The sequence below is a fragment of the Mastigoproctus giganteus genome, chromosome 10 (assembly GCF_048544385.1).
Source record: "Mastigoproctus giganteus isolate SK-2022 chromosome 10, ASM4854438v1, whole genome shotgun sequence".
NCBI lineage: Eukaryota > Metazoa > Arthropoda > Arachnida > Uropygi > Thelyphonidae > Mastigoproctus > Mastigoproctus giganteus.
Genome location: NC_143584.1, coordinates 92371266 through 92385516, shown reverse-complemented (window position 1 = coordinate 92385516; position 14251 = coordinate 92371266). Strand labels below are relative to the sequence as shown.

At 38.4% G+C, this 14251-nt stretch overlaps 1 protein-coding gene across 1 annotated transcript in view; it reads right to left on the bottom strand.

Moving 5' to 3' along the window:
• LOC150079153 (glutathione S-transferase kappa 1-like) overlaps positions 1-14251 on the bottom strand; it is a 156280-nt gene that overhangs the window by 19596 nt on the left and 122433 nt on the right. The window contains exon 7 of the mRNA XM_090382970.1: positions 2537-2630. Coding sequence (XP_090239096.1) covers positions 2537-2630 — 94 coding nt within the window. The remainder of the gene's footprint in view (positions 1-2536; positions 2631-14251) is intronic.

Here is a 14251-nt window from a genome sequence, read left to right as displayed (position 1 = left end):
TAGAGCAAAGTATTACAGTAATATTAGATTTTGTTTGAAGTTGCGCAGATCTCCAAGTGAGATATCTGATATATAAGGCCTTATTTCATCTCTTATGAGAGATGAAATAAGGCCAAAAGCAAGAGTGTTTGGTTAGTATAAAGGGTCTAAAGAAGACAGGCAAAGATAGTTATGTGAAAGTACAAAGCACCCACAGGACTTTATAAATGTTAAAAAAATCTGGTTCGTCCAGATAAAAGATTAAACTGAAGAGTTATACTTAAAGACTCATTCAGAAAGAAAACTCAACACAAGTGTTTTTGAAAATTTTAGTGATATTGTGACAGCCTTTTTGAGTGATGAACAGAAACAAGAATCCATGTTTCCTCTGATTTTTTTTTTAGACAAAATAACACATTCTGAGGAAGTATAATTGTTCAGCGATATAATGGGTCATTTGCATTTCCAGTAGGACAAGACTCAAGAGGGTTTTCCATTGCAAAGCTGTAATGGAAACTCTCAACATCCCAGGGAACCAAGAAAGCACTTAAGTCAAAATTGCACGTAAAGACAAATGTCAATTTGGTTCAAATTCTTTAAAATTAATATATTTTCATGAAGAATTCATTCCACAAGGGCAACACAATCAATCAAGTTATTATATAGAAATTCTGAAGAACTTGAGAGATTCTATGCAATGAAAAAAGTGAGAACCGTGGCTCAACAATTGACTTTTTCATAATGATAATACTTCTACATAAAGCATGCTTTTGGCAAAACTGTATTTCAATTGTTTTCCCACTGTTCATCAAATCAGGCTTGGCTCTGAATAGCATCTGGCTCTTCTCAAAAACTGTGAACTGACCCCAAAAGGATAAAAATTTGCCACCAATGAGAAGATTAAAAATAAATGTAACATGTGCTTTGAAGTAAATTCCAAAAGTTGGCAGCATTTGAAATAGCTTCCCTACTTTTAAAGAGGGGATGGACAACACAAACACACATTTGGAACTTCAGGTATATTTATTAAAATTTCAGTTTCATTACACTTATTCCACATATCATATACAGGGTGTCTCAAAAATACATGGCATAACTTCAGGAATGAGTTCCTCATATGTAGACAATAAAAATATTTTATATTATCAACATAGTTCCGGAAATGCTTGGTTTCTGAGTTTTGAAGGTCTGTCTATGACACTTAACTGTTCACATCACCTTAAGTAATTGTTCAAAATGTCCACCTTCTGCCTGAGTACAGGCCTCACATTGACGTCTCATGGACTCGCAAAGACGATGTCAAATTCCTGGCATGTTTCGTATTGTCTCACAACCTGCCACAATTCGATTGCAGAGAGTTTCCACATCAGCTACCATAGTCGAATACACCAATGACTTTAAATGGCCCCACAAGAAGGAATCTAGTGGGTTTAAATCAGTGGGCGTGGAGGCCAGACAGTTGGTCCACCTCTACCTATCCACCGACTTACTTCAATTCAGGTAATTGCGGGCTAGGTGGCTGAAATGTGTGGGAGCACCATCGTGCATGAAGTGTGCTTGTTGACGAATGATCAGTGGTGTGTCATCCAAGAAATCAGGCATGTTGTTTTCCAGAAAGTTTCTGTACGTCTGCCCTGTGAGTTTGTTTGGAAGTACATGGGGCCCAAATAACTTATCACCAAAAACACCCGCCCAGATGTTGAGGCTGAACCACTGTTGGTGATGTGATGGAAGAATTGCATGGGTTTTCCTCAGCCCATGCGTACTGATTGCGAAAGTTTTGGATTCCGTCTTGTGTGAACTGTGCTTCATCTGTGAATATCACTAAGGCAGGAAAGTGAGGAGTTGTACCACACTGTTGCAAGAACCACTGGCAGAACATTATTTGCGCAGAACATTACTCCGCTGGTGACAAGGCCTGTATCCGTTGCAGATGGTAAGGATACAGTTGATGTTCTCGCAACACTCTCCAAATAGTCAAACGCTGAACAGTCAGTTGCATTGCTATTCTGTGTGCTGATTTCAGGAGTGGCATGCACATCAAAAATCTCCTCCTCTACTTCAGGAGTCATAGATCTTGGTCGTCCTCTGTCGGCAGGATGAGGTGTAAAGGTCCCATGTTCACAAAGGCGGTGATGGATACCTTCAAACGTTTTCCTTTCTGGACATCTTCATTCTGGGAACCTTTCGTGGTACAAACGATGAGCCTCTAGAGCATTGCCAAACAAAACCATACATAAAGTGCATATCCGCTTGCTCCTGATTTGAGTACATGGTCGGAACGGAAAACCACCAGATTCTGTCAGTACCTTGTGATGAAGGAAATCACCTGCGGGAGATAAGACATTCCAGTTAATAACTCGGGAACCAAGCATTTCCGGAACTATGTTGATATAAAATATTTTATTGTCTACATATGAGGAACTCATTCCTGAAGTTATGCCATGTATTTTTGAGACACCCTGTATATCATTTCATTTTCTCATCCATAACTTGGCCAAGGGGGGGGGGGGGAAAGAGCACAGCAGGTTAATTCTTACAACTTAAATATACTTACCAATGCAGTTGGCAAGCAGTTCAAATCGATCTGAGCCAAAGAACATTTCAGAATTTCCTTGCACATGGGCGATAATAGTAGGAGCTCCAAATGCCTATATTTAAGCAAAACAGAAGGTGGAATCAGCTAACATATTTGAAATATTTTACTAAATGCTGAAATAAGCTGTATTCATATTATGATATAATGAGTTTAATTCTATTTTTTTTTTTAAAGAATTCTCAAAATAAATGTCTCAATCTGAGAACAAGTAACTGGAGAATTTTTCAACACCTTGGCTGTCTACTTTTTTGACATCTTATTTACTTCTTTCTTCTTCGATTAATTTATTAACCATGATATTTATTCTTTTATCCCCTTGTGCCACTGGTCAAAATTCAAAAAGAGAAACTCAAAGAATTGTTACCGAAATGATTTTTTAAGTAACTGCTTTGGTATTGTTCCATTAAATATAATTAAATAATGAGGAGAAAAAATGAACAGAAGTCCAAGTACTTTTGTATACAAATACATTAAATGTTTTGCTAATGATCACTTTGCTACCCTTAAATATGTAATATTTGTGATTTTGTATTTGTCCATCACTGCAACTGGTCTTTAATGATTGTAACTTACAGAGAAGTCGACATTTACTATTCACTGACAGGAAGGGCGATTTTTTTGGCTTTTATTTCTAGACTTTGACTCAATTGGTAATTTCAGAACTCTATGATAGTCATAAAGGGTTAGAGGAGTTGGCTATCCTGTACACAGTAGAACCTGGATAAGAAATTCCTGCATAAGAAGCCTTCCCCTGTACTAAATTTTGGTTTCTTAATTTCCAATTTTAACTTTATATATTGTAATGAATTATTTTCCCGCATAAGAAGTATTCCAGGTAAAAAGCTTTCCCACATAAAAAGTTCGTGATAAAGAATACACGGTGTATTATTAGAATGATGTTTTCCCACTTAATACATTTTTTAAATATAAAAATAAAGAATTTTTATATTTAAAAAATATTAAACATAAACATTTTGGTAATCGAACAAGTTGTGCATACGAGGGGGTATCAAAAAGTTCATACCCTTACCTAGAAATAATAGCCCTAGAAAGGTGAAACTTCACAGGAACTTTAATCCTTTACTATGTACTCTCCATGTATAGTAACACATTTCTCCCATCTATAGATCAGTTGTTTAATGCTTTGATCATAGAAGTCTGCACTTTTTGCCTGAAACCACGATTCCACTTCATTGACGACTTCCTGAGACGAATAAAAGCGATATCCATGCAATGGTTTCTTCATTTCTCAAAACAAGAAGAATTCTGACAGTGCTAGGTCAGGAGAATAGGGTGGGTGCTGCAGTAGTTCGAAGCTGCAATGGGCAACAAAGTTTGCGGTGGCAACGGCCTTGTGAGCCAGTGCATTATCTGACAGAAGACAGACACCTTTGGTTAACATTCCATGCCTTTTCACCTTCAAAGCATCGCATAACTTTTTCAAAAGATTTCTGTAGTGTTCTCTGGTAAGGGTGGAACCACAAGGTAGGTAATCTGTCAGGATAACCCCTTTTCTGTCCTAAAACACAGACATCACCTTCTTTGCAGATGGAGTGTTTGTTGCCTTTTTGGGAGGTGTGCTTCCACATGTCTTTAGTCTCCGGATCATACTGGTACACCCAGCATTCGTCATTTGTCACTAACTGATCAAAACAGTTCTCAACATCCGCATTACACAAATCCAACAGTTTGGCAAGAACATTGCATTTGACATTGCTTCTGCAAAGGCATCAGCAATCTTGGAACCCATCGTGTGCAGACCTCAGACATGTGCAGATGGTCATGTAAAATGCTGTGGGCAGACTCATAACTAATTCCCACACATCTGTCACTCAGCTGCTCAACCTTTGCAACCATCTCACTGTCTGTTGATGTTGATGGCCTTCCTTCTCTTGGCTCATCAAAGACACTTGTACGGCTGCACTGGAACTCCCATTTCCACTTTTTTTTTATAATGTCATAGGATGGACAATTCTGCCCACACACAGTTTTCATTTCTTCGTCAATTTTCTGAGCTTTCTTACCCTGCAAATGCAGGAACTTGATAACTGCTCGATACTCTGTCAACCATACCATCCTTCCTCAGATTCCGGGCTCCACTTCTGGTGTATGATCACCTACAGGAATGAAATTTCATGTGTTATTGAATACGAATACAATTTATATTAAAAACGGCATCTTCCTACTGATGTTTTATCTAGATCAGGGTACGACCTTTTTGATATCCCCTCGTAGCATCATTTCGTAGTAAATCACCAAAGCAGGTGAAATAGCATCATTTTTGCTATATCCCATATTGTGAATGCCTTCACAATGAGTTGCCTTGATATTGCACTATTTCAAATAAGCAACGCTTCACCAGTGGAAAGAAGACTAATGTTACTTATTCTCAGCAGATACTACCACCCAGGGGTTCATCCAGATAAAAGATTAAAATGAAGAGTTATACTTAGACTCATTCAGAAATAAAACTGAACACAAGTGCTTTTTGAAAATTTTAGTGAAGATTGTGACAGGCTTTTTGAGTGATGAACAGAAAATAATTCATGTTTTCTCTGATTTTTTAAGGGAAGCCAGACAAAATAACACATTACTTATTCTTGGCAGATACCACCACAAAGGGGGGGTGGTAGAAGCTGAGAATAAGTAACGTTAATCTTCTTCACTGGTGAGGCGTTGCTTATTTGAAGTAGTGCAATATCAGAACAACTCACTGTGAAGGCATTCACAATATGAGATATAACAAAAATTATGTCATTTCTTCTACATCAGTGATTTACTACGAAATAAATGATGCTATGCACTAACTTGTTCGATCAGTGAATTTTCCTTAGTCTGAGGTTTCAGCCCTAAAACCTTTTTAGTATAAACATTTTATATAATGGAAGTGACATATTGCAATTGTTTTCATCGATATCCATAATTGGATAGCACTGACTACATGAAGCACAGTGAAGCGTTTGCCGTTAAGTTCTGAATTACTTAGGGGATTGCTGCTCTGTCTTATTGTAATTGTGACCTTTTAAGGTAAGTTGAAAGCTAAATTTATAATACTTTATATCTGTAGATTACCATTAGTATTTTTGGTAATTCTTTAAAGAATAGCCATATTTTTTGTCTATCTACTGTACAGGCCCTAATTATTTGTCTCTTCTTGGCAATTTTATTTTAATGCTACAAATATTAATTATATTGATTATATTATACTGATTATATTATATTATACTGATTATAGGAGTACAATAATTATTAACTATACTCATTATACTAATTATATATTTTACTAATTTTAAGAGTTATAGTTGGAAGGATGAACTCCAAAGGAGTTCATCCTTCCAACCTGGTAATGAGTTTAATGAACAGAATGTGAAGCAATTAGAAATCCTCAGTTTAAAAATGTTTCTCATAGGCAGAGTAAAATATTTATAAATTATGAAATAGTAGTTAAAAATGATCTTTAACTAACACATGTGTATTCTTTCATTTTTATTTGAGTAGTTAATATTTTGTACCCTTAGGTCATTTTCCCTTGTAAGAAGTTCTAAACCTCCACTCCCTTGGAAAACTTCTTAATAGGGTTTTACAGTATTTATTTTATTTGAAAGTATTTATTACCTTATAAACTGAGAAAAGGTATCACCTCTGAATGATACTTTTGTGTTGCACTGAAAATGAAAAACCTGCAGATTACAGGTTGCTTGATGGCTAACTGAACAATCATAGAAAACTTTTTCCAGGTGTTTATACAACTATATTATTCATTATTTTTTGCCATTTTATTCATATATTATATCATTCAATATACTCATAAAAAATTATGAGTATATTAAATGATATAATTTAATATACTCAATTTCTTATGCGTATATAAGAAATTATATCATTCAATAAAAAATTAAATTATATCATTCAATACACTCATAATAATTTGATATACTTATAATTTCTTATGAATATATTAAATGATATTAATTAATTACTGGGGGGGGGGGGCTTCGCCCCCTGCTCGCCAACCCCTGCGCACACTTTTCTACATAATATGTAGAGGTAGGACGGAATATGTCAAATCTTTTCTATGTAAAAGACACCTGTCGAAATGCACTGATCAATATCTAATCTAATATATAAAAGAAAATAGAAAATGTAAGAAAAAAAACTATGAAAAGTAAAACTGTGAATGAAAGTTATTATTAATTGCATGTTCTATCTTAGCCTCTTTACTGGACAGACTGATGGCTATGCAGGCCCTCAGGGGTCTCACGGTTATCCAAGTTGACACCATGCTGTAGTTGGTGTGGGATGCTGACTCTGGCCATTTGGGTAACCCCCAAGCCAGTGTGGGACAGAGCTGCAAAAAGCACAATTTCCAGCATAGGAATCTCTTTCCCTATGTTCTTTTATTCCTACCACCTGGGGTAGGTGAGTCTCTTTCCCCCACCCTGGGTGGCCTTACCCTCTTTTGCATGGTGGCTCATTCCACCCTCTGGACCAGGATGGGCATCCTGTACCAGGGGTCCCCTTACTGTTTCCCCTTTCAAATCAGCCAAGTTCCTCAACTACTGCCCCTCCTCTGTTCTCTGCTCCTTTTATCCCACCCTCTTCCTATCTTCCCATTATCTCCTTTCCAATAAATTTTTTTGGGCTCTCCTTGGATGTCTAGGCTACACCAGGGTTCACCCCGCCAGAGCTTTCTTCTCTCCTAATGTGTCCTAGCCCACCTCCCTGAGGCAGTGATGGAAACTGGGGGTGCTAGTGGCCCTCCACAAGTCCCCAGCCTAAGTGGCCAGAGGAACAATACTACACACACACACACACCTTATGCAGAGTATTGTATTCTACACAGAGTAAAAATGCGGAGTTGAGCGAGAGCCCTGGCCGCCAGACAAAAAAACACTATGTCACTATGATCTATGTCTAATCAGGAAATGACTTGGGTTCACATAGGTCACTTTGGAAAAGGCTTTTTGCTTCGGGTTCCCATAATGCATGTGGAATATTGTTGCATCCCACAGAGCAGGACTAAAATATTTCACTGAAATATTTACAAACTATATAAATATTTAAAATATTTACAAAATACTAAATTACCGTATTTACAAATAAACGTTACAATAGAACATCAAATGTTAGATAGGGAAGCACATGCATGAAGTTGGTGAAATTTTATGGAGGCAGTTGTCAATAATTAATTAATTGCATTTGCAGTGACGTAATTGCCTCGCCCTCTTCTCCCACTGGCTCGAATAAACATCGCTAGAAGGAAAACTTTTTTTAATGTATAGAGAAATAAACATACTAAAATATTATAGATAAGAAAACACACCACTCAATTATTATGTGGTGTTACATAATACTTGTGACTTAAAGAGGACATAATTACAATACTGGAGTTAGCATTTATATAGATATAACAAGACATTCAGGACACCCTGTTCATCGACAACTGTTCCTCTATGAACCTGGATCTCTTGACTGATATTTTATAAACTTTGATCATGGTTTTTCTGGCCAATATGACCAACTGTTCAAAGATCTATTGTCAAAATATTCAGTCTCTCTGGTTGATGTTCAACTTTGAAATGGCCAGTTGCTCTCCACTTGTGAAAGACGTGCAACAGCGTTCCAAAGATCGCTGTCTGGAACATCATACGCATGCGGAAGGCAGTTCACTATCAGTAGCTACACCACTATCAAAAGCTACAAAATCCAAATGTGTGCTATGTCTTGTCTTGTGGTATCTCCATGATCACCATCTATCCATGATGCTGATCATGGACATACTCCACTGCAATATTTGCATAACTAATTTTGTACAAAAATTATATTTGGTAATATAATTATATTATAGCATTCCTGACAAAACAAATCAAGTACACCTTGTCTAGGAAATAAATAAACTCATACGCCGCCCATTAAATAAAATTTTACTGTAACTAAATTTTTTACAAATAATATCAAAAATAAAATCAAAAACAAATTATTTACAATAAACTAATGGTTGTATATTATGGAATGCTAAAATCTGTAATAAAAGATCATTTACTATAAAATATGCTAAAATATAAAAATTAAAAGCGTTAAAAACTGTCTCGAAGCTTTCGAGAGTGTCAGCTCCCTTCTTCAACAGTAATAAGACTTCCTGCAACATCTCTTTATATAGCAGGTTCATGGTACCTCCACATGTGGTATTTCTCCATGTGGTTCTATCGGCACATGGGCAGAACCAGAAGCGGAAATGGCTTGGGTACGTGGCAAACAAAATCATTCATCCGAACTTATTACAATTGCTTCAAAAATAGGATGAATACGCATACCTCTGTCTCTATTCATAGTAGTCTTACTGGGATGAGCCAATCCGTTTCAATATCTAATCTAATATATAAAAGAAAATAGAAAATGTAAGAAAGAGCCATTTACACTTCCGTGTGCACGATCCAAAATAATAGCGTCCTCCGGGAAGATTTGATGCTGCTTCTCTCAAAAATGTTCGGCCACAGCAGACTTATTGTAATCAGCGTCTTATGGCATTTAAATGTTACCCCAGACGATTCCTCAGCTGTCGTTTTGTTTCCCCCACATAACACTCCCTACAATCCGGGCATTCTATTCTATAAACAACTCCACTACTGAGATCTTTTGGTATACGGTCTTTGACCTGGGACACAGCTGTGCACAGCCTCCATCCAGGAAGCTGTACACAGCGTGTCTTGTAACCCCATAAAATTCTCGCCAGATGCTCAGTAAGGCCCGGACAGTAAGGGATGTATGTGGTGGCTACCAGGACGAACGGCTCCCTACATTCTGACACTCTTCTGCTATATCTATCCAGGATCCTCTGGGTGTATCTGCACTTTCTAAGTTCTGCCGTGACACAATTAATTTCTTTTTCTTTATCCTCAGAAGTGGTACAGTGTGATCCTGCTCTGTCAAATAAAGCTTTTGCTACACTATTCTTGTATTGTCCAACTTGTGCTGAATTATAGTGGATGTATTGGCCTCTACACATGGGTTTTTTTAAAAACTGACGTCTTAAGTCTAGAACCCACCCTAGAGACCAATACATCCAAAAATGACAGGGTACCACCTGTTTCCACCTCTGAGGTAAATTGTATAAATTGGGAGAAGCTGTTAAGCCAGCAAACAGCATCATCCTCACTCCCCTTCTGGACCAGGGCAAAGGTATCGTCAACATATCTTTTCCAATTTCTAATAGGAAATGAACACCCACTAAAAACCCTGCTTTCCAACTCCTCCATGGCCAAGTTGGCCACAGTGGCACTAATGGGTGAACCCATGGCCGTACCGTGAACCTGCTTATACATAGTTCCTTGAAATAACATGGTAATACTAGCCAGACATAATTCTACCCCGGTACAGATATCTTCAACACCAAGCAGTGATCTATTACCAAGTGAGACATCCCTGGTCAATGCCATTTTTACACAATATATTGCATGATTAAAAGAGATACATCTGAATAAAGATACAACATCAAAAGAAATCATGCTCTCATTATCATTTATAGTCAAATTTCCCACAAAATTTACAAACTCTCTACTGTCTTTAATAACATATTGGACTGCCCCACTATGGGCGCAATTAATTTAGCCAAGTACCCTGATAGCACATAGGAAGGACTCCCTATAATTGACACTATAGGCCTCAAGGGTACTTCTTTGAATTTTTGGATTTTTCCAAGTCTCCTTGGAAATCTTCTCCATGTTCAACCAGGAATGCACCAATTCGTTAACTCGCCATTCCAGGCCCACCAACGGGTTCCTCTGGATCACCTTATAAGTGTTATTATCTTGCAGAAGATCCAATGCCTTCTTATTATAATCCTCTGTATTTAGGACCACCGTTGACGGACTGCCAAAAATTCATAAGGCAGAAGTACCCTTGAGGCCTATAGTTTCACTTATAGGGAGTCCTTCCTATGCACTATCAGGGTACTTGGCTAAATTAATTGCGCTTATAGTGGGGCAGTCCAATATGTTATTAAAGACAGTAGAGAGTTTGTAAATTTTGTGGGGGAATTTTTTTTTTTTTTTTTAATGTAAACCCCAAACACGAGAGGTAAAAAAAAAAGTAAATTGCAGCCATTATCAACCCACTGCAGGATGGAAGCCTCCTCAATAATTCATGCTGAGGGAAATGGACCATAATCTGCCACGCTGGTCCAGTGCGGGTTGGCAGATTGACCGTATTTAGCAGTCAGAGGCTTGAACCCCGGTCTACTCAAAGAGCATGTGCCACTGCACTCCCGCTCCTGACCACTCGGCTACACGAGAGGTATTAGAACCTATAGTACTTAGCACCGTCCTTGGGCTGGAGTTTGAGAAGACGAAAGAAGATATTTGTTGACATTGGACTAGAACTTCTGTAGACTGCAATTTTCAGGAAATACGTATGAAGGAAGGTTGTTCCAGAAAACGGCAATTGAATAAATAAACGAAGAAGATGAAAAGTTGGTTCTGTGAGTTTGAAGTTGGACAGTAAATGGATGTTGGCTGGTGGCAGCACATGTTCGGACTGTTTTGAAAGAGAGAGTGGGAATTATAGAAGCCAATTCAGAAGAACAGTGCTCATGGAAGTATCGGTAGAAGAGGCATGCAGCAGAAACAGTCCGTCTATGAGACAGTGGGTAGAGAGACTCTGTTAGAGATGAATCATTAATTAACCTAACTGCCCTCTTCTGAATGGAATCAAGAAGCCTGAGAGAGGTTTTGGGGACACCACCCCAGATGTAGGAACAACATACGATGGCAGGGCGGATTTGCGATTTATACAGAGTGAGCACCTGTTTGGAAGAAAAGTAACACCGGGAGCGAAAGAGAAAACCAAGTTTTTTAGATGCAGAGGAAGCAATATTTGTAATGTGCTTGTGCCAAGAGAGATTAGAAGTCAGGGTAATCCCTAAAAGAGATATATAATTTTTCCTAGATATCGGAGTGTCACCAAAGATAAGCATAGGAGCAGAAGAATCCTTTTTGCGAGATATAAGACAAGACTGAGTTTTAGAAGGGTTGAAATCAACTAAGTTTTCTTTGCCTCACTGGAGAATTACCTGAAGATTGGCATTTATGGAATTGGTAGCAGATTTTCAAGAAGTTGAAGCTGATTGAACAAGGGCAAGGTTTCTCAAAATGGAAAGTGGAATGCAATGTGCTATCATCGGCAAAACTATGAATAGGATTTCCAGTCAATGGAAGATGGTCATTAATATACAAGAGAAAAAGAGTGGCGGAAAGAACTGAACCTTGGGGGACACTGGCATTAGTGGAGAAGTTAGAAGCCAGAGAGCCATCTACCATCACCCTCAGTGAGCAATCAGAGAGAAAACTGGATAACCAATTACTAAAAACAGTTGGCAAACCATAAGATGGAAGCATGTTTAGAAGACCTTTATGCCAAACACAATCGAAAGCCTTTGAGATGTCAAGATCAACTACTTGTGTTTCACCGAACCTTTCCATTGAATTAGTCCATAAATGGGTAACATAAGCCAGAACATCACCAGTGGATCGACATTGACGGAATCCATACTGGCGATCGTTGATCAGATGGAAGGTTTCTAGGTAGTTTAAGAGTTGGCAGTTAATTGATTTCCCCATTACTTTAGAAAGTGAAGTAATTGCAATGGGACAATAACTGGATAGGAAGGATTTGTCACCCTTTTTAGGAACTGGCTGGATATGAGCAAATTTCCAAGCAGAAGGAAAAACACCTTTGGAATAAGAAAGTGAAAAAAGGCGGCAAAGAATAGGAGTAAGTTCAGGAGCACAGGTTTTGAGAACAAGTGGAGAAATACCATCGGGACCTGGAGCTTTCTTAGCATCAAGATTCATCAAAATCCTTCTGACATCCTTTTCACGGAAGACCACAGGAGGCATTGAATGGAGCATGTTGGGAATGGTGGGAGGTGTTTCACCAAGTTCATTAATATATGAGTTGGAAGAAAAATGGGATGCTAGCAGGTCAGCTTTACCCTTGGCTGAAGTGACAACAGAACCATCTGGTTTGGACAGAGGTGGGAGCAGAGATGAGCAAAAGTTGCGGCCAATAGCTTTGGCAAGGGATCAGAATGCTCGGCTACCACAGGGCAAGAAACAAGTTTTCTACTCTTAGCCTGTTCAAACTCTAGTTTGGACTGATTAATAACTGCTTTACAATTGTTGCAAGCTTTGGTGTAGGCAGAAAATGAAACTGAAGAATTAGAAACAAGCCAATTACGATATGCAACATTCTTCTCTTGAACAGCCTTAGCACATTTATTGGAAAACCTAGGCTTACATAAAGGATGAGATTTTAAAGTGGAGTGGGGGATAAAGGATTCCATTCCTGCAAGAATAATTTCACTGACATGATCTGAGCAAACGTTGATATCAGAAGTTTTGAAACAGTAATCCAACCAAGGAAAAGAAGAAAACAAATCTTGCAGGTCATCCCATTTTGCATTCTTGTAATGCCAAACAACACGAGGTTGGGAATAACCATGAGATAAAGGCTCCATTGGAGAAGAGACAATCACCAAGTTGTGATCTGAAGTGCCTAAAGGACCTCTCAATTCGACCGTGTACTTAAAAGGGTTGTTTGTGAGAAAAAGATCAAGAGTGTTGGCTGTATGATTAGGATTGTCCGGTATTCTTGTAAGTAAATGAACAACCTGCGCAAGGTCATTAGTAATTGCAAAAGCAATTACTAATGACCTTGGAATTTACAATTACTACTCAGCATCTCGACCAGCTGGATCGGTGTAACTAGAAAACGGCAGCCAGCTGGAGTTGTGAACATTAAAATCACCAAGGAAAATTACCTCACTGTCAGGAAAGTTGGAATGGAGAAAGTCAAGTTGCAAAGAGAGGAAGTCAAAAAGCTCCAAGTGATTAGTGGAGTTGGGAGAACGGTAGAGACAACAGATGAATTTTACACAATGAGGTAGAGAGATTTTAAGCCAGAGAAGATCAAGGAGAGGAGATTCCAAATTGCCAAGTCTCTGACAGGGAATATCAGAACGGACATATGCACAAGTACCACCTTTGAGGCGAAAGGAATCATACAGCGAATAATTTGGGCATCTGAGATGAGCAGTAGTTGAATCAACCGATAACTGAGATTCTGTCAGAAAAAGTACATGGGGTTTGGCAGACTGCAAGTGGAAATGGACATCGTTAAGATTAGAACTGAGACCACGTATATTTGTGAAATGAATTAGGAAGTGCTTGGGAGGTTTAGATCTTTTTGCAGATAAGCTTGCTCTATTAGTTTGACAATTCATGGTGTATTCAATAGTAAGAAAAAGTGAGTGGGATATGCTGTATGAAGTAATGAAATTTTTGGATATGGTGTACACGTGTACACATAGTAAGAATATACCCAGATCCTTGACATAATGTGGCCTCGACAATGCTCCCCGCATACACATTACTTGGACTCCCTCCAGTCACTATCTGGCAGAGTAGAGGTAGCAAGATTATACACTAGCTGATCCGGAAGCCTCCTAGAGAGTTACCAATAGGTTCGGTCCGGTGTACTAACTAGCTGCCAGCCTGCGAACACCGTTTTAGAGCTGTACCCTCGAAATGTAAGGAATATTGGATCTCACCACGATGTTCATCACAACTTCAAAAGTCATCAATCATACTACATGATGGAGGGGATAGGGAAGGGTTG